At 37.9% G+C, this 24,434-nt stretch overlaps 1 protein-coding gene across 2 annotated transcripts; it reads right to left on the bottom strand.

Annotated features, from left to right (window-relative positions):
- Nucleotides 1–1,518: 1,518 nt before the first annotated feature.
- impact (impact RWD domain protein) lies at nt 1,519–24,433 on the bottom strand. Of its 2 annotated transcripts, none has more exons than XM_080506232.1 (11): nt 24,343–24,433; nt 22,339–22,467; nt 22,178–22,230; nt 21,996–22,058; nt 21,656–21,741; nt 16,341–16,463; nt 16,150–16,244; nt 15,326–15,399; nt 12,581–12,671; nt 5,748–5,882; nt 1,519–1,878 (listed from the first exon to the last, which is right to left on the bottom strand). In XM_080506232.1, the coding sequence occupies exons 2-11, from the start codon at nt 22,399–22,401 to the stop codon at nt 1,819–1,821; spliced, it is 843 nt and encodes a 280-aa protein (XP_080362358.1). In that variant the 5' UTR covers nt 22,402–22,467; nt 24,343–24,433; the 3' UTR covers nt 1,519–1,818. The 2 variants fall into 2 exon arrangements, with proteins under 2 accessions (XP_080362358.1, XP_080362357.1); XM_080506231.1 differs by lacking the exon at nt 24,343–24,433 and adding an exon at nt 23,823–23,960.
- Between the last annotated feature and the right edge of the window lies 1 nt (nt 24,434).

Raw genomic sequence — 24,434 nt, 5'->3', positions numbered from 1 at the left:
ATATTAACACAACACGTTCATATTTTTATATAGTGTCATTTTGAGCCACTTTCCCTTAAATTGCTCTGAAGGTGTCACACACATCATGCGCACTGTCGGAATATTGTTTCGACAATGACACAAATTAGATGTCATCACAGGATGAACAACATCACAGATAAAATCTGAAGTGCTGAGAAAAGGCTAATTAAGTCTTCAGACCTGGAAATAGTCATGAGTTTTTCACAAGCTTCTAAAGAAATACGATTAAAGCTCAGGCGATTGGATTCAGCCCGATGACAGCTTGTCGGGGTAAAAACAGCTCTCTGTTGAATGATTTAGTTATTCGTAATTATTTGTAATGGCAAAAATGAGCAGACAATCTGGGTAAATAAACATGGATGGGCTTTTAGGAATGCTCTATTCAGTCTGCTTTATTTCCTTTAGGCAGTGAGGCCAGATTGCAGCAGTCAGTTTGTGCCAGTAGATCCCAAACCACCAAGGGTACAGATGAGCCCCGGATATTTTTAGAAACCCGAGTGACACCAAAATGGAGAGGTGAAGAAAAGAAAAATCCCCACAAGAGAAAATGTGCGGAAAAACAAACGAAAGCACGCCCAAAAGTGAGAAGTTGAATATTTAAGAGAATTAACCTGAATGTCAATTCCATTCGGAGGAAATAGAACCTGTGAACTGTGTGAATGTTCCCGTGAGTGAAGCCCAACAAACAAATTCAGCGAGCAAATGCATATTTCTTGGTAAAGCTGAATGAACTGTGTGTGAATTTCTGAGTTGGTCAATCGAGTGAAGTATTATCATCCTCCGGGAGAAAAAAAAACTGTATAAAAATGGAAGTAACATGTGAAATGAGTCATAAAAAAAAAAAAAAAAGAAGCTGAATGTGTGCAATTATATTGTTATTGTGAATGAGGATCAATAGTCCAATGTGTGCCCTGTTCTTCTTTACCCGCCGAGACCGAATCTTGATTGCACACTAAACCTTGACAAGTCTTGTCACCATGGGAACAAAACAAAAAAATCTATTTTTTTTTTTACCTAATGACATGTTTGAAGGTCGGGCTATATCAGGGTTCAGCGAGGTGCAGTTAACCACTGACTTTATAGTTAAGTCTGCCGGAAATGAAGGGAAGTAAATGCATTGGCTTAAAAATATCTGCTCATGTGTATGTTTTATTTCAGTCATGGGCATCGAACTCTGACAATACCCACAACTTAACAGAGTCTTCCCTGAGACATGGGAACTCAAATCAAATCAACTCCTCCTTGTCAGTTTCAGTTGCCTGAGTTTCTTTCAGGGGTCACCAAAGTGGTTCATCTCTCCCCGTCTCACCATATTCTTTTCTAAAAGTCTCAGGGGAAAGAAAAAAATAAATAAATCATGAAAATATGCACAGTACTTCCCTTTTTCCACATTTTGTCTGCTGAGAAGAGATGGTTACAAAAAAAGACACACCATCAGGATGCCAAAGACATTTTCTGTTCAAATACCCATGGTTTAATTTAAGGCTTCGAGGAGGAAACGCTCTACACAATAATCTAACATCACACTTCAAAACCATCAAAGACAGTTTGACCTGATGAAGATTGACTAAGATTTGAAAAGTTGTCAAAAAATCCTTTTGAGACTTAATATGTGTGCAACCAGTGTCCCCGTTATGTTTGATACAGTCTTTAAAATAGTAAAATTGTTGAGTTCTTTATTTGTAATAGCAAAAAAGTATTTACCGGTACTCACTTTTTATATTGGGTTAAAACTCTTTTGCAAGAAGCTTTTAATTAAGCAGAAAACATTTTTGATAATCTGTGAAAAAATTTTTGTCATTTCGTCTTCTTGCCTTTTGGCCTTTTGGTCTTCGCCCGGGAGTTGGACGCCTCATCCTGTGAAACGAGAGAAGAGGGGATTACAACACGAACAGATTAATGATTGTAGCACATTAGTGCTCCGTGTAATGGCTCCAACACATTTTCCACTGCTGCTTCACGGCTCATGAGAGACTCTTCTGCCTAAACTCCCGCGGTGCATGCAAATGGGCAAATTACAATGCAGTGATGGACACGAATCGTACTGTTTAAACGTCTTCCAATAACCACGTCAAGCCAAACACTGCATTCTTAAGTCCTCTTATAATACATCCCCCCACTAATTACTGTGCCGACAAACCGCTCTGTCGACTTGAAGATTCGTGGCAGCTGTGTTGGATGCAGCAGGGCGAGAAATGCCGTTTGAAAATGTGACATTTTCTAATATGCATGCACTTTTTCATAACTCATTATGGTCTCAAGCCCCCTTGTCCTACGTTGTTTATGCACCTAATCATCATTGAAAACGTTTCCTGTAATGAGTTGGGTTTCGCTGGAGTTTTTGTTAACTGTAAGCTGCCCTGCCACTGGTTTTAATACGTGACTTGCATGTTGTAACTTCACGGGAAACAACATTTTCTCCTCTGGTGTAATTTTGGTGCTTTAGCTCATTTTCTTTACTATTGTTCATTTTCCTTCTCAGTCCAGCCCTGGTATTCAAATGGACATTCTTGCATTCTCCTTTCTGCTCCATTGTCAGCTTATTTTCTCCTATTGAATTTGATGCCATTGTCCTGTTTACACTTCATCTTACAATCACTGGGTGGGAAACTGGTAATTTTTCTGTACACTGTAGATTGACAGGATGAAAAGAATTTGGCAAAATGTCATGAGCTGACCTGAAGTTTTCTTGCTTGGACGGCAGAGAGTTTTAGCTTTTGTTGAGAACATTCTTTTCACATATGAACATTAAAGTGGTGTACCACAATGTTCAATCTTTGTTCCTACCTGTGAAACATTCAACAGGAGCTATTTCTGGCATTAGTATTTTGGTCATGCTATAGCTGTAGCCCAGACTGGAAAATCTTATACAACAATGCTTTGTATGAGTGTAAGATGAAATGAGACCTTAAAAAAAAGGAAATTGTTCTTTTGTTGTCCTGGTTCCTTCTTGAAATAATATTATAATGCACTTAAGAAATGATTAAGATCCAAGATTGTACAAACCTCAGTGATATTGAAAGAATATGTAATGGCATAATTCATACAATTACCTTCAACTTGAAATGCAACAAAGCTCACAGAAGAACACAACAAGCAAGGCTTTTGAATTTGAAGTGACTCTTGCCTGAACGAGTGATTGTAAAGATTTAGTGATGCACAGGATTTTGGTTAAATACATCATACAACGAAACCCTGCTGGTTAAAGGCGTCATAACGGCAGAATTTATGTTTTTTTTCTTTGCCTTGTTTTCATGTTTTCCAGTCTCGCGTTTCCTCATGTTGTGTTTTTTCTGGTTTTGGATTCTAGTTTTAGTACATGTCTGGTTTCACCTTCTCTGGGTTCATTTCACCGTCTTTTTTGCTCCGTCCTTATGTCCTGCTCTTGATCAATGTCAGCTGTCTTGTTGAGTTGTGTATTCTGTTGCCTTGGGTTGTGTTTTTTTTTTTTTTTCCCTCAGTTCATTTGTTCTGTTCCATCTGCCCGTTTGTGCTGATTGTGCAGTCTGTGTCTCTCGTGTTTTCTTAAATTTGGTCAGGAATTTGGCTTTAGAGTCAGTTTTGGTGAAAAAAAGATTTGGTCCAGTTTTTCCCTCTTTACCACCAAGTCTACAGTGGGAGGACCTTCTATCCCATGATCCACTTCAGAAGTCACTCATCTCTAAAGTTTATAATGAAATTCTGTCTTTTGATTGTTCACCAGTTACCAAAGTCAAGACTGACTGGGAACAAGAACTGGGTCTACATCTGGGAGATGACTGGTGGGACTCTGCTCTTAAGACAATTTACACTAGCTCAGCCTGCGCTCGTCTCACACTTATACAGTTTAAAGTATTGTTTAGAGTCCATTATTCCAAAACTCGACTGTCACAAATCTATCCCAGTATCACCGACAATTGCGACAAATGCCATGCTTCACCTTGCAACTTAACTCATATGTTTTACTCTTGTTCGTCACTTTCTCGTTTCTGGCAGAATTATTTTGATACCATGTCAAAAATATTTTTATTGACTATAAAAGTCTCCCCCCATGTCGCCATATTCGGGCTCCCAGAAGACCACAACCGGTTTACCGTTAACCAATTAGATATTTTAGCCTTTACCTCCTTACTGGCAAGGCGCCAGCTCCTTCATTGGAAGTCAACTAAAGCTCCATCTAACACTCAGTGGCTCAATGACACCATGTCTTTTCTAAAGCTGGAGAAGATTAGATATTCGGTGCAAGGTAACTCTGATAAATTTTATAATAAGTGGCTTCCCTTTTTAACATTCTTTCGCTCTCTTCAGGCTATACCTCCTGATTGATGGACCCCAACCTCCTTTCTTTCCTTCTCTTCTTATCTTAGCATTATTATTATTTATTTGCTTATTTTATTTTTATATATTTGTTTGTTGTTTTTTTTTTCTTTAATATTTTTTTTTTGTACACTGTTTGTTTGTTGCCCGAACATGTTCCTGTTGGACTATACATATTAAACAAGAAAACACCCTAGGAGGCAGACTGTATGTCTTGCTCTTCATCAGAATGCACAGTATTTCTACCGTATCGATATGTTTACATTTTCAATTGTGATACAGTTATGTTGCGATACTCAATGTAATTACAACATTGGTTTCTGTTCTAATTTGTGCCTTACCTCCTAATAAAAATATTAACCAAAAAAAAAAAAAAAGATTTGGGATTTTCGCTGTTATTGAACAATCTGTTTTCAGTTGAACTTGATCTGCATTTGGTTCCTCCATCTACACCCCTACAACAGAGGTTAATGCACCTTATAGATAGCCTGGGTCCAGGCTTCTACAGGAGAATACCGTGCAAACTTTAGGACAATAAAAGTCCTATTTTCATCAAACCTTATATTGCAAATTCAATTGCTTAGTAAAAATATTTGTCACGTCAGGTTTTAAAACATCCCATTGTTGCTTTCTTGGATGTTCCAGAGAGCCTTTATGCCTATTTCGTCTATTGTATGTAAATTATAAACAGCCTTTGATATTTAAACAACTTCCACTGACATTAGTCAAGAAAAACAGGTGTTTTTGTTTTATTTATATTTCTGCTCATGTGCTCCTGAAAGCATTCGTTCTGCAGAGGGTGTTAAATTCTCAGAGCAGTTTTCTAAATTTTGTCACAGTGTTTGAGTGTTTGGCATCCAGGTGGAACCAAAGGAGGGGATGAAATGAAGACCGCGTTTGTCCAGGGAAATGTGTTTTGAAGTACGATACTTTTCGGAGTAGGTTTGCGATACCTTTAATCTACCTGTGGCTACTGCACAGAGGTCAATCATGTTATCGGAGGGATAACTTTGCAGAACACAAAGACAACTTCAAAGAAGACTGGCCGTAACGTCAATCTGATGAAAGCGTGTTTGATCTTCACATGTGAACAACACACTTCAAAAGAATCTGCATCTTTAATCCTTTAACTCTATGTGGAGTTACTGTGGATGCATATGTCACACTGGGAAAACACTTTATATTTACAACATATGGATGTCTCACTGTAAACTATAAATAAAGTGTAGAACGACAGTGCAGCTGTGTGACTCAATCCCCAACCACTACACCTGCCGTAACATGTGACACACTACGGGGTCAGTCAATTATACTACATGATTCCTATTGGATTTATAATATAGAAACTGTCAGAAAACAAAAATTTGATTCATGATATGTCAGTAGAAGATGACAGAATGTTCATGTAAAAGGGCCAGGGAGTGTCTCACCGTAGAGCTGACGTACCCCTCCTCGACCAGGATACTTCGAGCACAGTTGTTGATGTGTTTGAACCGGTCAGGACCCAGCAGAATACCCCCATACCAACGGGAGACCACCACCATGACATTACGCACGTCCAGGATCTGTGGTGAGGGACGAACAAGTGGTGAAAGAAGACTGAGTGTGAATCAGCAGGATATAATCGAGCAGGATATATGGGAAAAAAACAATGAAACAACACGATCAATAAATTATGATGTGCCATCATAATTCTTCTCAGTTATTTTCTCTCCAGAGTAGATTTAGTGAGTGAATCGTCTTGGTCATGAAAAAGCAAAATGCATTGAGGAAATAATATTATGTGTATCATTTTGATAATTTGATTAGAAAATGAAACGATAAACCGATGGAATAAAATAGAATGAGTCATGAAATGAGTGTGTGGTCCAAATAATGTAGTCTTTTAACTACTTTTCCTTTTGTCAGTCTTCTATTAAGTGAAACTCATCAGAGGTGTGTCATTAGTACGGTAGACTATTAGGGTCACTGACGAAAAAAATTACAAATTGGAGGTTAAAAAAACCAAACAAACCCTCATGCAACTGGAAGCATCTGTTATGTCTGCCCATCCCTCATCAGTTGCCCCGTAGATGCTGATAAATCAAATTAAAGCACTGAATTCTAACTATATAGGCTTGCTCCAGGGTTTACTTTTTATTTGATTCAGGGACTTGTTTGTTGACACTACTTCCATTCAGCTATTTTCAAAGTGAATTAAGCAGTGATTGTTCTCATGAAGATGCACAAGGTATTCTAATACTGGCCCTACTCATAAACAATATAACTACCGTGAAAATCGGCTTTACATGAAAACAAAACAAGTGAAAAGAAGATTACTATTACAGCTAGCTTTTGAAACATTGTGTTTTACATCAGTCAGATTCAAAAACAGACATCTGAAATAAATAATATGAAAATCTACACGGCCAGAACCAACTGCTTTTCCCTGTTATTTTTAAAACGTTTCCCGACCACACAGGAAAAAAGGTTTTTCAAGCTCTTAAAAGGCTGTTTTGATGATCGGCTAAAAACAATGTGGTTACATGAAACAGCGTTGTCGGGTGGACAGGGCCTTAGGAAGCAAAAAAAATCTCAGTGCAAGGTCCAAGAAGCCTTGGGTGGGACACTGGAGATAAAAGATTTATCGGCTCTCTGAACCATAATAAGACCCTTTGTTGAAAAGAAAGCAGACCTGAAAAACTGAAAATTGCTTTTATTTGTCATTGCTCCTGCTTTTGTATGTCAGTGACAGTTGATGTGCCCAACAGCAATTGGCTTCACTATTATATTTTGAAAAAAATCAGAACGGTCGTACGCGGCTCTACATGCTTCACATTATGAACACATTGTTGCTGTGGGTTAATAAGAAAAATCCCAAAAATTTCCTATAGGAGCGTTTATCTCAGCTGGCGCTTTAAAGGTGTCCACAAATTAGAATATGTTTTACGTATCCTGTGTCACTCATTTCACTCTGTGTTTGACATGGAGCTCCGCGATATATGGCTCCAGTCCATCCTTCCTTGGACGCCACTATGAAAGATCATTCCTGAGACTCGTCTTCATTCAGCCCAGCCCGTCTGGACTCGTCACCTCTGTTGCATACACTGCAGTTTATCCTTCCATGTGTTCTGAGTGCATAAAGTATGGCAACATTGTGAATTCACTTCAATAAAAGTAAAGAAATTAGGGGAATACAATTTAAAAAATTGCCAATCTCCTACTCTGAAAGTCCCTATCTGTGACATTACCCTTTTGCCGTCACAGATATCTGTCAAATATAATTACTACACAAGTGGTAAAACACACCATCAGGTATGACTTGTGTCATGCTTTATAAAAACGGTGGCGTTATAACCCTAAATTAGTGCCCTATATACTTTTATGGGTCCGACATGTTAATTACTATCTCCCATGACTTGTTTGCTTTACTTCAAGTATAAAGCAGCATAATTGTTGGTGTGTGTGGCGGAGTGACTCCTCTGGAACAGATGACAGCTACTGAGCGCTACAATAAGTAAAACTAGTCTTCTTCATTGACATGATGTTTTATATTTGTTTTAGTGTTTTATTTGTTTAAGTTTTAAAAAGACAAAATGTGGTATGAATCTGTGATCATGCAGCTGGGAACTTACATATTTACCAGTTGAAAAAGTGCTATTTACCCCTTTTACAGCGTATAAAAGACAGAATGTACTGGATGTACTACACTGACCCACTTTGCTTCTACTTCACAAAAAGTAAGTCTAATAATATAAATACTGCTGTGGGATGAAAATTGGTCAAAACCAGACACGTCCCATAGCTTTTAGAAAAACACATTAACTAATAGAGATTGCAATGTAAGAATAGTTTTTTCTAAATCTACATTCTCTTGTGTTTTGAGTTTATTATTTGGAAAAACACTTTAAAGTTTGAAAATCAGAGATAGAAAGTGATAGAGAGACAGAAGAAGCAGCTTGTGTTGCTTTTTCCAATATCTCCAAAGGAATCATTGTTTATGTTGTGTCTGCTGACACAAATATTATATATTTAAAATTGAAGAGATAAAAACATTAAAGAGGGTCCTCATTTACAGTTACCCCACTTTCTGTCACATAAAGAATGCTGTAGTTCTCAGTATTTGTGTTGAATGTGGTCAATAAGGAACACTGCAAAAATAATTTGTTTGAGGCACAGGACCTTCATAGAAATGGAAAGAGGCTGGTGTTAAATTACAGGCAATGAATGTTGCTTGTCAGCAGAAACTGTGTTGTTTGATGGGATGCTTTCAAGAGGACAGTCAATTAGACAACATTGAACTGTGAATCGCAAAAAGCTGAAAGCTGAAAGCCAAAACATTTACAATGCTGCGCCATCTTCAACCCTATTGTGAAAAGATTGACTCGGTTTTTTTCCTCAGTGCTTGGCGACATAACTGTGCATTCATTGCTGTTGACCATTTTCCACAACAACCTTCAATATTACGGTGTGTTTTCGATGGAACTGCTGAGCTCATGTGTGATATTCTGATGGATCTTATCTGTAATTGAACAGTCTGACATTAGATGACTTGGGGGTCACCACAACAAGTAGCATTTAGATGCAAAGCTATATCTTTCAGGGTTTTTTTTTTTTTTAGGTTTTGAACTTTCTCGATATGCAGAACAGTATAGGCTTTAAGGTCATGAGAAGTATGCATACAAAATCTTGTCGGCTGCAAGAGGACCAGAATAAAAGGCATAAAGTTATGTTGCGATCACAGCAACTTCTACGTCTTGATCATATAAAACACAGGGTGGAAAAACTGATTTGTGACATGTTGGGCTGACGTGTCCAGCATTTCTATACTGCACTCGCACCAATTTACACTAATCACATATACCATTAAGGTGCAAATGAGTACGCTTTCTAAAATGGGAAATTGTTGCATTAAAATCTGCAATTGGTCCTGTCGCACAAATAGTGCAATCTGGCATTTGAGAAGACTCATCTCATTCTGGCAGTCAACACTGATTCAGATCCTTCTTTCATTCATTGCCCCACACTTCAACATTCACTGCCACGGCACAAATCACAAATCTAAATGAGGAAACAGGGGCCAAGGCTTGTGAGGAGGAATGGGATGAGAGAAGAATAGATCAAGGAGAACGGTCTTCCTGTAAATCGCTCAGTATTCTGAGAGTATTGTGAGTTGAAAATTAATCAGCGGGCTTGAGTCGAGAGCTGACCCCAAGCTATCGCTGCAATTACAGTAGGTCAGTCAGCTGCAGACAGTGATAGGTCAGTGTGGCTTTTAATCTGTTCTTACGTCCACAATGTTTTGAAAAGGCAAATATGAATAGGGGGCACTTCTATTGTATTTTTGAAATTAATTTACCCACTGTATAGTTTAATAATTGTATCGAGAAGCACAGATTTTCAATTTAAATCAACAAAAATCTGTGACCACTTGTCAGCAGCAGTAACAATTATGGTTTTTAATCAAGGTATGTCTAAGTACTTGCCTCTTTTACTTATTTTAGCTCTCAAATATTCTTGTATTATGTTCACACTGCAGGTCTTGATGCTCAATTCCGACTTTTTGCTGAGATCAGATTTTTTTGCGAGATCATTCACATTACATTTTAAATCTATCAGACTGCTGTGTGGACGTGTTGAACCTGGACAATTTCAGACCTCAGAGGGCATGAAGATGCTGTTCACTGAAGTAAATATGGGTGGCATGCTGGTCAGTACCAGGGTTGCCAGAAGTGACTCACTGTTTCCAGCCGAAACAATGTAAAGCCCACACAATTCAATAAAAAGCCAAAATCTCAAACCAAAGCATTAAAAGGTGTGTGCTGTTAAAGCCAAATGCGTGAGTTTGAAATTGTTGAAATGCTGAGAATGAAGAAGAGACAAGAGTAGGTGATGATTCCGGGCGGGTGAGTCACTGTTGGTGACTACTCACATAACAAGATTTTCACTAAATTTAAATATTAGTTACCTCAACTTTTTTGTTTTCATTTGAGTGTTATCAGATGTAGATATATGCCTTGTTTGTGTCACCAATTGAATATGTACAGTTTGTGTTCACTGAGCACAAACTGTACATTTAAATGTTTCAGTACAATTCTGCACCTTAACAGCATCGGTTATCCAAAAGCTTATTTAAATTGGCTGTGTGGTATGTGATTTTTTTTTTAGAAATCCAATTTCTATGCAAGGCTGTAGTGAATCTCAGCTGCTTTATTTGTGTTTAATGGACTCACTACATCATCTTGTGTTCCGGAGTGGTATTGCATTACTGCATGGCATAGCTGTATGTTTTCTACTCACCTTTTGTTTGTGATTTAAGCTTATTTTGAATGCTTGGAACAAAAAAATGTATATCGCTATACATGGAAAAAAAAATAATCTCAGACTGGCTGAGCAGAGAAATGTCGTTTCCACCCTTTTTTTTTTTTTTTTTTAAGGAACACTGTATGAGCCTTGACAGCTAATTTGTTTGAATTCAGTGAACCATATCCCAGTTTCTCACTACTCTCATCAAGCAATCAATACACCATTTACCACTGATTTATCTGTGGAACAGAGTGGCACTGCCACAGTCGACCGCTGTGAACGAGCATAAACTTTGACACGAGAAATGGATCTCATGTAGAAAAGCTCTCACACCTCACACGACACAAAACTGACTGGTTATGAGAATCACAGACCCACAAGTCACTTTGATTATTTGTGTGTGCGTGCGCGGACAGTTGAACATATCAGTGTGACGTGGGTGTATGGATGGATGAATCATGGTGCCATCTGACAGCACAAACGAGCACCAAGTGCTATTCTGACAAGAGAGATAAAGTGAAAGAACGTGTGTCAAATTACTCTCAAGACACAAAAGAGTGCCGGTGTGGAAAGGTTAGAATTGTATAAACAATGGTGGATGGTTACAAACTCCTCCATCAACATGAGGAGAATACTTGACTTGTGATTCTGGTACTTTTCTTGCATTAACATCTAAATCTAATTTGTTCAACAGAAAGACATTTTCAATTGTTTTTTTGTTTTTTTTTTAAATACCAGATGGACTGGAGCATGTTTTTGCCACAATATTTCTCACAGAGGGACCCTCTGGTCTGGATTTTAACATATTTACTATCAGCTTTGTGTCTTTTTGAGGAGCAAAATGCAGGAGTCTGTGCAGATACTGTTGGTATAGTGCCTGTTATACTGGTAACACGTCATTATGTAACAGGCAAGGCAAGGTTGCAGATGCAAAATTGAGTAGTGTAACAAATTACTTTCCAGATGATGTCAAGAAACATTTCTCCATTATTCTTCAAAAGCAACTTGTGTTACAGTTTATGGGTAACTGATCTGAACTGAATTTTATCAGGCTGAAACCTACTACTGCACAGTTGAGTGTTTGTTTTGGAATGCTTATGGCTGTTTTTCCTGCATTTCTTTGTGGTTGTTGGCATTAGATTAGCATGTGTGTTGTTTTGCATTTTATTTAGATTTTTTTTTTTCACATCTATGATTTGCAATTTAATTTATTTCTTTAATGTTAACTTACATCTGTTCCATTGTAGGAACGACACTGACCTGACAAGATCCCTTACTTACTGCTTGTCTGGGCCCATTCAGTCATCTGGCCATGGTATAATGGAATCACAGCTTCAGTCGTGTTCTCTTTAATTCGCTTGCATTTTCTGCCATTTAGCTGTCTGCAGCTGAGTGTAATTCGGCTGACATTCATTTTATTATTCGCACCTGTTCCTTTCACGTTGTCACATGTCACATTGTCTTCAGTACAAAATAAAAAAGGTCTAATTTGCTCCAGTGGTGTTATATTGATTCAAACATTTTATGGCACTCTTTTTGACAGCACCTGGCATGTCTGAATGAAAGTTATTTTTTGGTTGAAAGCTACAGTAAATACATAAAAAAAAATGAAAGCAAGTATCTAGTTTACGTTGGAGAATGCACAATCAGTATGCACTGAGTGAACTCTCATTCCAATGTGTGTCTTGGAATGGAATCAGCGAAAGCCTCTGTCCTGATAACAATCCCAATTTAAGTCACAGCAGATGCCAATTTATGCAAACTGTGGAAATGCATAGGGCATAATAGTAAAGGCACCAATTAAGGCGAAAACCAAATGAGAAAAGAAAATGTTGAATGCAACTGTGTTGATGTTGCCAATGAATAACTTCTTCATTTTGGATATTTGACTTTTTCAACAAAAACGAAGAACAATGTTTTTTTCTGCTAAAATTGACCTGCTGGGTCATGCTCGGTCTTCTATCAATGAAAAGATAACCTGTAGCAAATGGAGTAATCGTCCCCCGGCGGCTGTTTCTCCATCGTCCTCACAGTCGTGCAAAAAGCTCTGCTTGTCCTCACAGTAGATCCTACGACAGAAGACATCCAACATTAGACCAGAGGTCTGCCACCTTTACGATCAATGAAATTCATCACATGGTATAAACACGCACGCACACACACACACATCTGCCGCAAGTATTTGCTCAACTATCGTAATCATTGAATTCAGTTGTTCCAATCAATTCTATGGCCACAGGTGTATAAAACCAAGTACTTCAGCATACAGACTATTTCTACAAACTTTGGTGAAAGAATGGGTCACTCTCAGAAGCTCACTGTACTCCAGCGTGGTACAGTGATGCGTACAATGCCAGCTGCAAAGTAAATCCAGCTGTGAAATGTCTACGAAATATTCCCTAACCAACTGTTAGTAGCAGTAAAACACTGAGGAAGTGATTAGGAAGGACAGCCACTCAGGCACTAAGGATACTGAGGCACATCGTGTACAGAGGTCGGCGACTTTCTGCAGAGTCAATACTAACGCACCTCCAAACTTCACCTGAGCTTCATATTAGCCCAAAAACAGTGTGTAGAAAGCTTCAAAGAGGCTTTCCGTGGATACATGCAGAGTGTACTGTGCCTTTGCTCACAGTTGAATGGGATTGGCCCCAGTGCAGTTCAGATGTGAACCGGATAAAGTGATAGAGACAACGGATGGATAAAATATTGAGATTTTTTTTTCTGTGTCACATCTGTCATCTTAAACTGTAAGATGAGAGTCCTTTTAGAAAACTGTAATGCAATCAAATCATATACATATTTAAAAAAAACTTTCTAAAATTTTTGTACATGTAAACTGCATAACAGCTCAAAGCAGACACTAAAAGGCTTCAAGCAGCAGGCTACAGACCTGTGCATTCGGCGGAGAAACATTCAGGCAGCCCCTTTGCTGGAAGTAAAAGTTATTTTAATCAATATCACCAGCTCCTTCCTGCATCTTTATCATGACGACACTTTATGTGCGTCAGCAGCTCCACACTCCTCATCAGACCACGCGAAACACAAATACAAAACCGCGTGGACGAGGACAACTGCCACACACATCTATTCACAGAGTCAAGAAGCCAGTACTTTTTATGGCTTTGACCCTGAGTTGTGGGAATTAAGTCCATTAGACAAAATCACTGTGCCTCAAATCCTCTTTCCCTCTTTGTTCTTCTGCACTAATCGTGTTGGCACAATTTACAAAATTAGGTTGCATTGACCATATGAGTAAATTTAATTCCACCCACCTCATCAGATACACTTGTACCTAATGTGCTACACTTCAACTGTTCTCCCATGAATTCTGCCCTGAAAAAGGCTCAAATCATTTAATAGAGTGCTGTACAACTTGGGGTAACAAGGCAGTGGAACCGACCGATCACAGGCGACTGTCAGTGAGGGAAAGGCAACAGAAAGTGTAGAAAACACAGGGAGAACAAGTATAAAGATCCCAAAGTCACATTACAACCGATAATTTTCCTTGTTGTGACTCAGGATCGCTAACAATTACCACGTATTTATAATCTTGAAGTAAAGTTAAGATATCCCACGATGATATTCTATCTATACTAACATATTTAACCTTTTAAATAATGAAAATGTTTTTTCAAACAAAAATCAATGAATGCTCTCAGACAGCTCTCCAAATCTTGGCATGAGGGCACCACAGATTTTAGGAAACAAAACAACAACAACAAAAAACAACAGCAGAGCCTGAATGTCAAAGTTTAAATTAAACATCCACCTGTGAATCCCTCAAAATGCTTTAATAATCTGAACGTCATTTGAAACCTTTCATTCATATTTGATTGATTCCTCAGATGTGGAAAGTTGCAACTCTGTGGTGTACTCATGTATTTATTCATGTTAAACAGGCATGCTAAATTTAAGCCAAACAAACCAATTTTGCATACACATGACAATAAAAATTAAAAGTGTTTAACAATGAGTAAGAAAAATGTGTCTTTTTGTGACACACAAAATCTGTTTTTCCAATTATTATCAGCATTGTTCACGAACACTGGGTTGCAGGGTCTTTGACAGCCATTAATCATCTCTTGTATCACTCTCGGCCCTGTTTACACGACATTGTTTTCAAGTGAAAACTAAACTATTGTTATATTTTGGCTGTTGGGATACATTACTGAAAACTGCACTTTTTGAAAAATGACTGCTGAACTACAATTTGTTTCTCAATGCATCCGTCTCTACCTTGGCAGAAACATGATAAACTCCATCAGCTCCGTTTCCGATTTGTGTGTCCAATAAATATTATCCAACTGTTGTGCATATCTGATGAGTTCTACTTTTTCTCCAGTGTTTGGTGGTTGGCAAAGGTTAAATGATTTTGTTAGAGGATTTAATTTGATCATCAAAATATGCTAATAATCATGAACATAGTGCAATTGTGTCTGAACCTCAAATATGTAATAACCCTCTGAGCCACTGGTGTTCAATTTCTTTGTGGAACATTTTTATCACAGATGAAATACTACACAACTGCTGCAGAATACAGAAAACTCCTTTCATTCACACAATGTATGTGTGAATGAAAATAATTCATAACAATATTTCCATCCTTACTGAGTTGCACTTTCAAATAATGATAAAGCTTGTTTGACCTCTACTTTATCTGTTTGAACTTTCAGAGAAAGCATGTGTGCTTGCGTGTAGAATCATGCATAGCGATACCAACCTGTACGCATAAATATTATGAGTGGCACTTGCAAATTTCTTGTTTTCATAAAGCTTCTCCAAGACCATTTTAACCTGCAGCAAACAGAAGAAGGAACTGTGGCATTTATGTAATTGTACATGAAAACATAATATTAGGGCTTTAGACATTAATAAACACACTTTAACATTACAATACAGAATATTTCTCAGTGCATCTGAGTAGGTTTCCTTTCATTTTCCAGCAAACACAATCATACTAATGACAACAGACAACCGTCCTGCACAAAGTGGCTCAGAAAAGTAGCGGCCCACTTATGTGATGTGTAAAACAGATCAAATGTTTTTTTACACCGCTACAAATCATTGCAAAAATATTCATCATAAATTGTTTAAATAGTGTGTCATTAAATAAAATGAGACTGCAATTTGTTTTCTGTCAATTAGTTAATTTTCTTTTGAATCTAAGTCATTGGATGAAAATATGTACATTATTTCCAGGTCTTCATCTGGTCAATTTAGGCTCAACACATGTACAGTACATATCTTGGCCAGATTTGCAGCCGGTATAAGCTTTTTGTAAAAAGTGGTATTATAAATAACTGGCAGAGCATTAGAATGGCACGCAACAGCGAGCATTAGAATGCTTTAATCTATACAAATCAGCAGATTTACATAAATATTCTGCATGTGCACAAGGCTTATTAATAATTTAAACTTTTTGTAATGCATGCTGATTGTCTCATTAAACTGAAATAAAACCTGGATACAAAAACACGGTGTAAAATTCATACATATATATATACATATATATATATATAGTTTGTGATAAACAGCATACTGTACCTGTCTGGGCGTCACCACAGGAGCCAAATGAGGCTGAAAAGTACTGCGGCGGTCTGTGATGGCATTTCCATGTTTTATTGGAGGAAGTTCTTCATCTGCAAGATACAATTTTGAATCATCATCCTAAACATTTTCATACTCACCTCTTTTGGATTTTATAGTAGCAGAATTTAAAGTAAAATGAGCCGTACCATTGGTTTGACTCATAAAGAGGTGTTCATTATCTGTGTTCAGTTTAAGAGTCCTGAAATCCGGTATGTCTTCATCATCATCCACTTCTTCAGCTGTCATGTTCACGTTTTCTGGTTGAGGAACTGGGAGGAGGAAACATCGTACAGTGTTAAAAGATTTTTTTTTTTCATAATTGCAAACCTATTTCCTGAGCATGAGCTATCTGGTGAGCTCGCGGCCTGTAATTAAAACAGCAACCACTATGCAAATTACCCCTATATTACCACTGCCTGTCCCAATCTTTGACACCATGCACAAAGACATTGAAATCGTTTTTCGGCTTATCGAGATTATACTTATACTTACTTACTTATACTTATTCGGATTATAAAGAGTAGTTTGGGCAGATCGATTAATCACAAGAAATCGGACAAGAAAGAAAAACAAAGCTCATACTAAGAGATCCGATTTGGAGAGCTGATTTGAAGGTGTGCTGACATTTGTGCTCTGTTGTTATGGAAACAATCTGTGAGCAGCATCTTTCAGCACAGCTCAATATAGCTTGATAATAAATGTACATATATGCACTATATGTAGAAAAAAGGGAGGAACAAAGATGGGGAAACAAGGGAAATGCAGCTGCTCCCACACAACTGTTTACTCAGTAACACACAACAGGGTAAGTATAAGGTGCTGAGCAGATGAAGTTGGTTCTGATTTTTCTACACTGCAAGGAGGAATTTGGCAAAACAGCAGAGGCTTCAAATCAAAAAAAGAAAAATAAGTCATTAATAGGATATTTCATGACTGTAACACTCATTCATACATTACTATTATTACTATTAGATACAATTTAAGAATACATCCAACATGTCAGCAGGAATAGGCAGAAACAAAAAGAAATAGAAGTCATTTATAGAGGACATTTGATAACTAACACTCATTCATACATTACTATTATCACTAATTCAGAATACATTCAGCATGTAAGTTGGAACAGGTATATGAGAGAATGTTGCTGGGTACGGTTGCTGCCTTTCTAATCAGGCTACCTTATTGTTGGTGGTTGCAAACAAATGGAGCACAAAAAATACAGTAACTCGATAAAGATGACTAAATAATGTATAATTTTACCGACAACTGACAACGATAACTGACATTTACTGACAATAAAATGCCTCTGCTTACAGCCACAAGCATTAAAAACCTCAGTGTCTCTACGACGGCAGAGGACTGTTCGTAGAATTGAGTGACTCGTATAGTAAAAGATTTCATAATGAGGAAAATACACACTGATATCATTTATAGTAGTTCTCTCTGGAAAGTGAGAGATCAAAATCTTTAATAACCACAGTAACAGGTTTATCATGCTTGCTGTGAGATTCAACATCGCTGCCTGACCCATTGTTTCTCATTACATTTCATGTGTACACTCTCTGTCATGGTGATTTCCTTTTCATATCTTCTTCTGCAAATTTTTTTTTAAATTTCCACCTTATTGAAGGCTCACTCTTAAGCCTGTCGTTGAAACGAATAAGTCCTAATTTCCACGTCCAGGCTGACGTGCTGTGACCTGTTGGACGTATTACCGCATCATTCGCCGAGAGAGCATTTATGACATACGATGGCAGACGACAGCTAATATTTTTCCGGGTATGTTGCTCAAAGGAGACCCTCTGCCTCGATAATGCACGCGGCTTGGTGGCAGATAACAGGCAGAGACTCTTTCATTTACGTCTCTTTTTACACTTCAAAAGATTGCACCAAGGTAACAAAAGGTATTACACAGATATCAATCTGAATTCAGAGCAGTCACTCAGAGCCAGAGGAAGTTCTTTTAAAAGCCCTTTGTGTTCATCTTATCGTCGCTAAAGACCACACCAGTCTGTTGTGTCAGTAATGGAGGAGCATCTTAACAAGCATTGAAGAGAGACCCATTTACAAAACCAGTCGAATAGGAGAGTAGAGTTAAGTGCTCTCTTATCTAATAATTGGAGACGACACATTTATTAAATCCACATCTTCGAACAGACACTCCAATCGTAGTTTAGTAATAGGGACTAGACCAGGTAGGACATTTAACTCTATATTAGCAACACAAACTACAGTGTCATAATTCCAGTTTAAAGTTCTCACCATAGCTTATGAAGACTGTTTGTAGTTATATGTAGTAAATTAGTTATGTACGGTTATGCTGACAGTCATTCTGAAAATATTTTTTTTTAATATTCTTTTAGAAAGATCAGATGTTTATATAGGAGGGTAATACTAGTATCACAATGATTTGTGAGTATGTTTAAACAGTTGTCCACCAACTAGGTGAGTGCGTGTGTGTGTGTAGAAAATATTGTATCTGCAGATTGAGATTTCTGCATTCACAGATCATAGAAATTGCAGCATCTCTATACAAACAACGTAAACTTCTCTATAAAACAATGTAATGTTTTGTGAAAATAGAGGAAGTTCACCATAGAGATAAAGAAAGCATAAAGAGAGACATGGCTCTATCTACCTGACAGTTTGATTTATTTGAATTTTTTTTAAATAAGAAGACAGTTTGTATCTCATATTGGGATTTCTTTAACCTCAGTGAAGGCTGGCAGGCTCACGTTGTTAGGCCTTTTTTTCTGTGCTGCAGGCGATTAGTGACGCAACCATCATATGATCAACATAAATGCAGGAGAGCTCAGTGGTTTAAAGTGAAACATTACAAAACAATGGATAGGAAATATTCACAGACACTGCTGGAGGAGCTCATGCAAGGCAGAAACCAAAGTGCAAAGCCAGTGAAAGAATATCAACATGTAGTATACTACAAGCGATCAAGATTTCACTGGGCATACTGTATATCAGTCTCATATACTTCGAGTAACTGTGACCTATTCTTTGTTACACTTGAGCACTTTATCCGGGCTGAATAGTTGTATGAAGATTGAAAAGCAAAGGACCCACAATGCAGACTGGAGCCTACCACAGAAAGTCTCCAAGTGTGGATTTGACCTCTGCAGGAGCAAGAGAGGATCAAATCTGACAGCTCACTGAAAGGCTCGCTTGAGGTGAAGGTGAAGATGTTTGCAGGCATGGATCCCAAGTACCACCTGTGTACACTCCCAGCTCATTCGTCTCCTCATCATATGAAAGACTGTTTGCTCCACGTTGTGGCATTGAAAGGAGCCATACGGTCTGAAGGCCGTCAACTCTATCCATCGAATCACGTCATCATGTTCTAACTGAGACAAAGCATCCGCCCACGTCCTTGTCCAAATACTTTGTGTCTCTTCATGAATATGTTTTCCCAGAGGTTGGCTCCTCTGAATTTGGAGAGCAAGTCCTCTGTGTAGTACTGGTCTCTCTGAATTCTCTAAGATATATATATATATATCTTAGAGAATTCAATAAATTCTCTGCATCATCCTCAAGTCTCGTGAAAACCTTCCAGCTCCGCTCTTGAATTTCTTCAACAGACACACAAAGTATGGTGCATTTTTTTTGTATACGTCTCTACAAACAAGTTATATCAATAAAGTATAAATAAGAATCCATAGCAGATGGCTGTTTGAATGATACAGGACTCAGGAGAGCAACTCACCTTCGATCCTCTGTTGAACATTCATTGTTTTGATTAATTTACATAACAGATGATTTACATATATATTCTATAAAAAAAAAATAAAAAAAACCTTTGCATTCTACAAATAGTTTTACTTCCCTGTAACTATAGCCTAAATCTTAGGTAATCTCATCAACAGACACTTGAGGTAATCTCATAATATCAATGTGTGAAGGAAACCTTGATTCATTCCTAATGTCATGTAGAAAACCCCACAGGATGATCAATCCTGTCAAGTCAAGTCCTATCAATGAAATAAAAATGTTCATTTAATTGTCTCAAGATGTATGGAATTGAAAAATGCTGCTCATGTTTCAATAAATTATTACCCTCGCTGTATGTGCTTTCCATAGATTAAGCAGCATCCTGTGTGTCCTTGTTAAGTATCAGTGACAGTTTCGCCTGCTATACTGTCAATCACTGATGTTAGAAGACAGCTTACATCTTTCACTTCAACTGAACGGTTCATCTACGCCTCAGTTGCTCTGACAACCCGTGATAACGGCAAAGGGACGGATGCGATAGTATACACAGCTGCTTGTCCTTCTTTTCAAGAGTCAGGATTGTAAAGAAACTAACATGAGAAAGGCTTCTTTTAAGTAGTCAATTGTAATTGTGATTTCAATAGCATTTGAGAACAAAGTCATTTTCTCTATGTTTTTATGCCTTCTCTTGGTGACAGAGATGCTTGCTTTGTCAGGGTTTTCACACAATACAGAAATGTTTCAGTTGAATTTGTTCTGAAGGTCACTTCCAGAATTGCAATTTTTAAAAAAAAATCCTAATTTCTACAACTTCACAGGTTTTCACCCAGATGTTTTACTACTTTTTCTTTATAAATAGGTCTTTTATTTCCTGAAAAATACTGAAATTGTACAGTGGGGTTTATTTTTACCACAATGGGCTCCATTAGGATTTAACATGTATGTGCCACTCTTATATGTGTTTTTGACAAAGATGTCAAGCATTGTACTGTTGGATGTGGAGGAGACTGTACACAAGAGGGGCACTAGTCCAGGGCTGGACAACAAACCGGAGACAAAGAGCCACAAGAAGGACTAAGCTATTACAAATAACCACATCTTACACAAGTAGACTTGCAAACTCTCACACAAATACGAAATGGCAAAAAATGAAAATCACGAGATTTTCTAATGCACATTTATTTATCACACACACAAATTAACACCCATGAATAGAGATGCATCCAGTCTCTTTCTGTCTTATACACGCCCACACTTTGAATTGACCACGCGTTTCCTACCTGCCATTTTTCTTTATGTAATACCACATCTGAAAATCCATAAATTAGCCACGCCATTTTGTAAGCCGCAGGGTTCAATGTATGATAAAGTAGCGGCTTATAGTCCAGAAATCACGGTACTTTTACCTTTCAGTAAAGAAAGTATTTAATTTTTGCTGCACTGTATGTTTAACTGTATTTCTCTCAATTGCTTTTGAACTTTTCTATTTTGTTGTTTGTTTTTAAATCTTTCTCTTCCTCTCTTCTCTTTCTTTATGTTTGTCATAGTTTATGTAAAGCATGCTGAATTGCACTACAAATTAAGTTACCTTGCCTTGTCCATGAGGCGAGGCATAGTAGACCGAACGCTTGCTGATCAAATCAAATGATCAAATCACAGCAATGATTGAAGTGGAAATGAAAACCCACATTTAGACAACATTTAATTACGACAAGTCGTAATTAAATTTTTCACACCTCACCTGCATCAGAGCTCTGGGATTTCTCCACGAGAAAATCTCTAATTTTTTCGACCCACAGGTAGAGGATGCTCTCCCCTGCGTGTTCCCTGTTGAAATTCAAACAATTCAAGGTTAGATTACGTCCTTCCATGGAAACACACACACACACACACACACACACACACACACACACACACACACACACACACACACACACACACACACACACACACACACACACACACACACACACACACACACACACACACACACACACTGGAAACAACAATGATGAAAGCCTTTGTTGTGATTGATATCACAGTATCTCCTCATGGAGTCACTAATCATAAGAGGCACTCACACATAGAGGTCTTCTAGGCTGTTTGCCAGTTTGACTCGCTCAGTGCCTCGCAGCCACGCTGCACTACAAAAGGAAAAAAATAAAGAGAAGGTTATGAAGTGAGAAGAGGAGTGGGTCTTTGAGTGTGTTGTCATTTAAATGAACAAATCTCCTCATTACATTTAAAAGACAAATATATTTACTTGATCTGGTAGATGGGTGGAGCTGTGCTTGGATAATCATTTGGAAGAATTATCTGACCAATTACAAAAAAAAACAATTATACACTTGATTTAAAAAAAAAAAAAAAAAAAAAAAATACTGCAGCAACAGTGACTGAAATGCAGAAGTTAATTCAATGTACCTGTAAACACACGGTTAGTTTTGGCTCGTCCAAGTCGCTGGATATTTTGATGCAAAATATCATGGATGCTTCATCGATCACACACCATTCATCACCGTAGATGGATGACAAAGCCTCCACCTCTTCAATCTGAAAGAAAATAAAAGAAACCTCAAATTTAGAACATCAATCATATGAGTCATCCAGTCATAATTATGGATTTGTGTATAGAGTAATTACCCAGACTTGGATATGTTATGGTTAAAAAACACGAATATGCAAATGCAGTGTATTGTAAAATATACAGAAATTGAAAAACAAACAAGCTGCCCACATGCTTCCCACACGTTTCACTGTATTCAAATCATTAGTCAAAATAATCCATTAGGCTGACGAGAAAAGATTGAAATGCCATATGAGTCTGACCAACACTCCTTTTCTTCAGTTTCCATGTTTTAAAATGCTGTTGTGTGGAAACAACTCTATCCTTTTTGGGGCTTTTTATTCAAGAAAAGTTCATTCGCATTTAGGAACAGCCATTCCACATTGTGTTACTCTTTATTTTCATCAAAACAGCCGACAGTTTAATTGAGTCACATAAAATTACTGCAACTGATGAGTGCTGAAATATTTTTTTTTTAATTGGTGGAAGTCATGTTTGTGTTAGTCCTATGTGTGAAATGGACTTGGATCAAGAAGCATAAGCTGGACCAAGAGTCTCTGAATATATACAAGACAAACACACAACTTCACTTACATAATTTACATAAATAGTGCTTTGTGTATGACAAATGATTAAACAGAGTAATATAGTAATATGGACTTAGAGAAGGAGCCTTAATGAAAGCCGAGCATTTTTGTGTTAAAAGCCTTTTGCAGGACCTTACAGGGAGATCTCCCCAATCTCGAATCTGCTTGAGAAATATACATGTGCAAACTTTAGGCGATCATCTTATATTCCTTTAATTTTACTTGTTTTTATGCGAGCATAACACAGAATAGGTTTGAACAGGAATACAATAAACCTTGAACAATAGGTCCAAATCCAGTCCATGTGAAACAGATTCCCATACAACAATAAAGTTGAAGTGTTGTCACCTCGGGCTGTGACTGCTGAGTGTGTGACTCTGTGATCAGCTGGTATTTGTGTTTTCCAGCTGTGGTGCCAGAATTCTGTTGATATGTGACCTCGGTGCAGCAGGCTGCACCTGCTGCGTTTCAAACTGTCATTTGCATATGTGTTAATGACTCCAGAAACCCCAACTCTGTGTGTGTGTGTCCAATTATTTCATGCTCGGCTCATGAACACACATTGAAATGCAAGCCTATACTGTGCTTGTCACACCGCAGTAACCTGTTTGTTTTCACGCTCTCTGCAGGTCATTTACCAAATCAAAAAAAAAAAAAAAAAAAATGCATGAGACCTGGACCTAATCAACTTGAAAGTTGTGTGATTTCCTGAAAATACAACTCAACAGTTTCCAAGATATGAGGTTTGAGCTTACTTGTGCCTGCAGATCGCTTTCATTCCCCTGACTTACGATACCCGCCATTCAGTCATTTCATTATTAATGTCAGTTGGAAATGAAAAACACTAAAAAGTTAGTGGGCACGGAGTAAAGTCCAGCAGACCAGTGAACACGACAGCGTGTAGAAGTGCTTCCAGGGCAGCGTGGTAAACGCGTTTAATTTTTACACTTCCGGTTTCCTTCTCAATACTCATACAAAGCTAAGAAACATACGCTAAACTCCAATAATTCGTTTACAGCGGGAAGTTTTAAGTGAGTATTTTATTGCGTAAGCAATTTAAGATAAATTCATTGTGCTATTTCAGTTCTAGTTGGAGTCTGAATACCAGCTTTAAAACACAGCTATCGTATTTTGAAATACGGTAGTACTTCCGCTCCGGGATCAGCTGATCTTAATGTAAACAGAAGACCGTTGGGTGGGGGGGGGGTTGTGTGCGACTGAGAGGGAGACATGGGGGTGTAGAGCCGGCAGTGCTTCATCAGTACGATGTTTTACCTTTAGCTGAGGATGAGGAGTACGGCAGACGGCGGGGATAACCGGGACACGACCACCGCACTATCCGCTCTGCAGTAGACCCGCACCGGGGG

The sequence above is a fragment of the Blennius ocellaris genome (genome assembly GCF_963422515.1).
Source record: "Blennius ocellaris genome assembly, chromosome: 12".
Classification (NCBI taxonomy): Eukaryota; Metazoa; Chordata; class Actinopteri; order Blenniiformes; family Blenniidae; genus Blennius; species Blennius ocellaris.
This window is presented reverse-complemented; position numbering and strand designations above follow the sequence as displayed.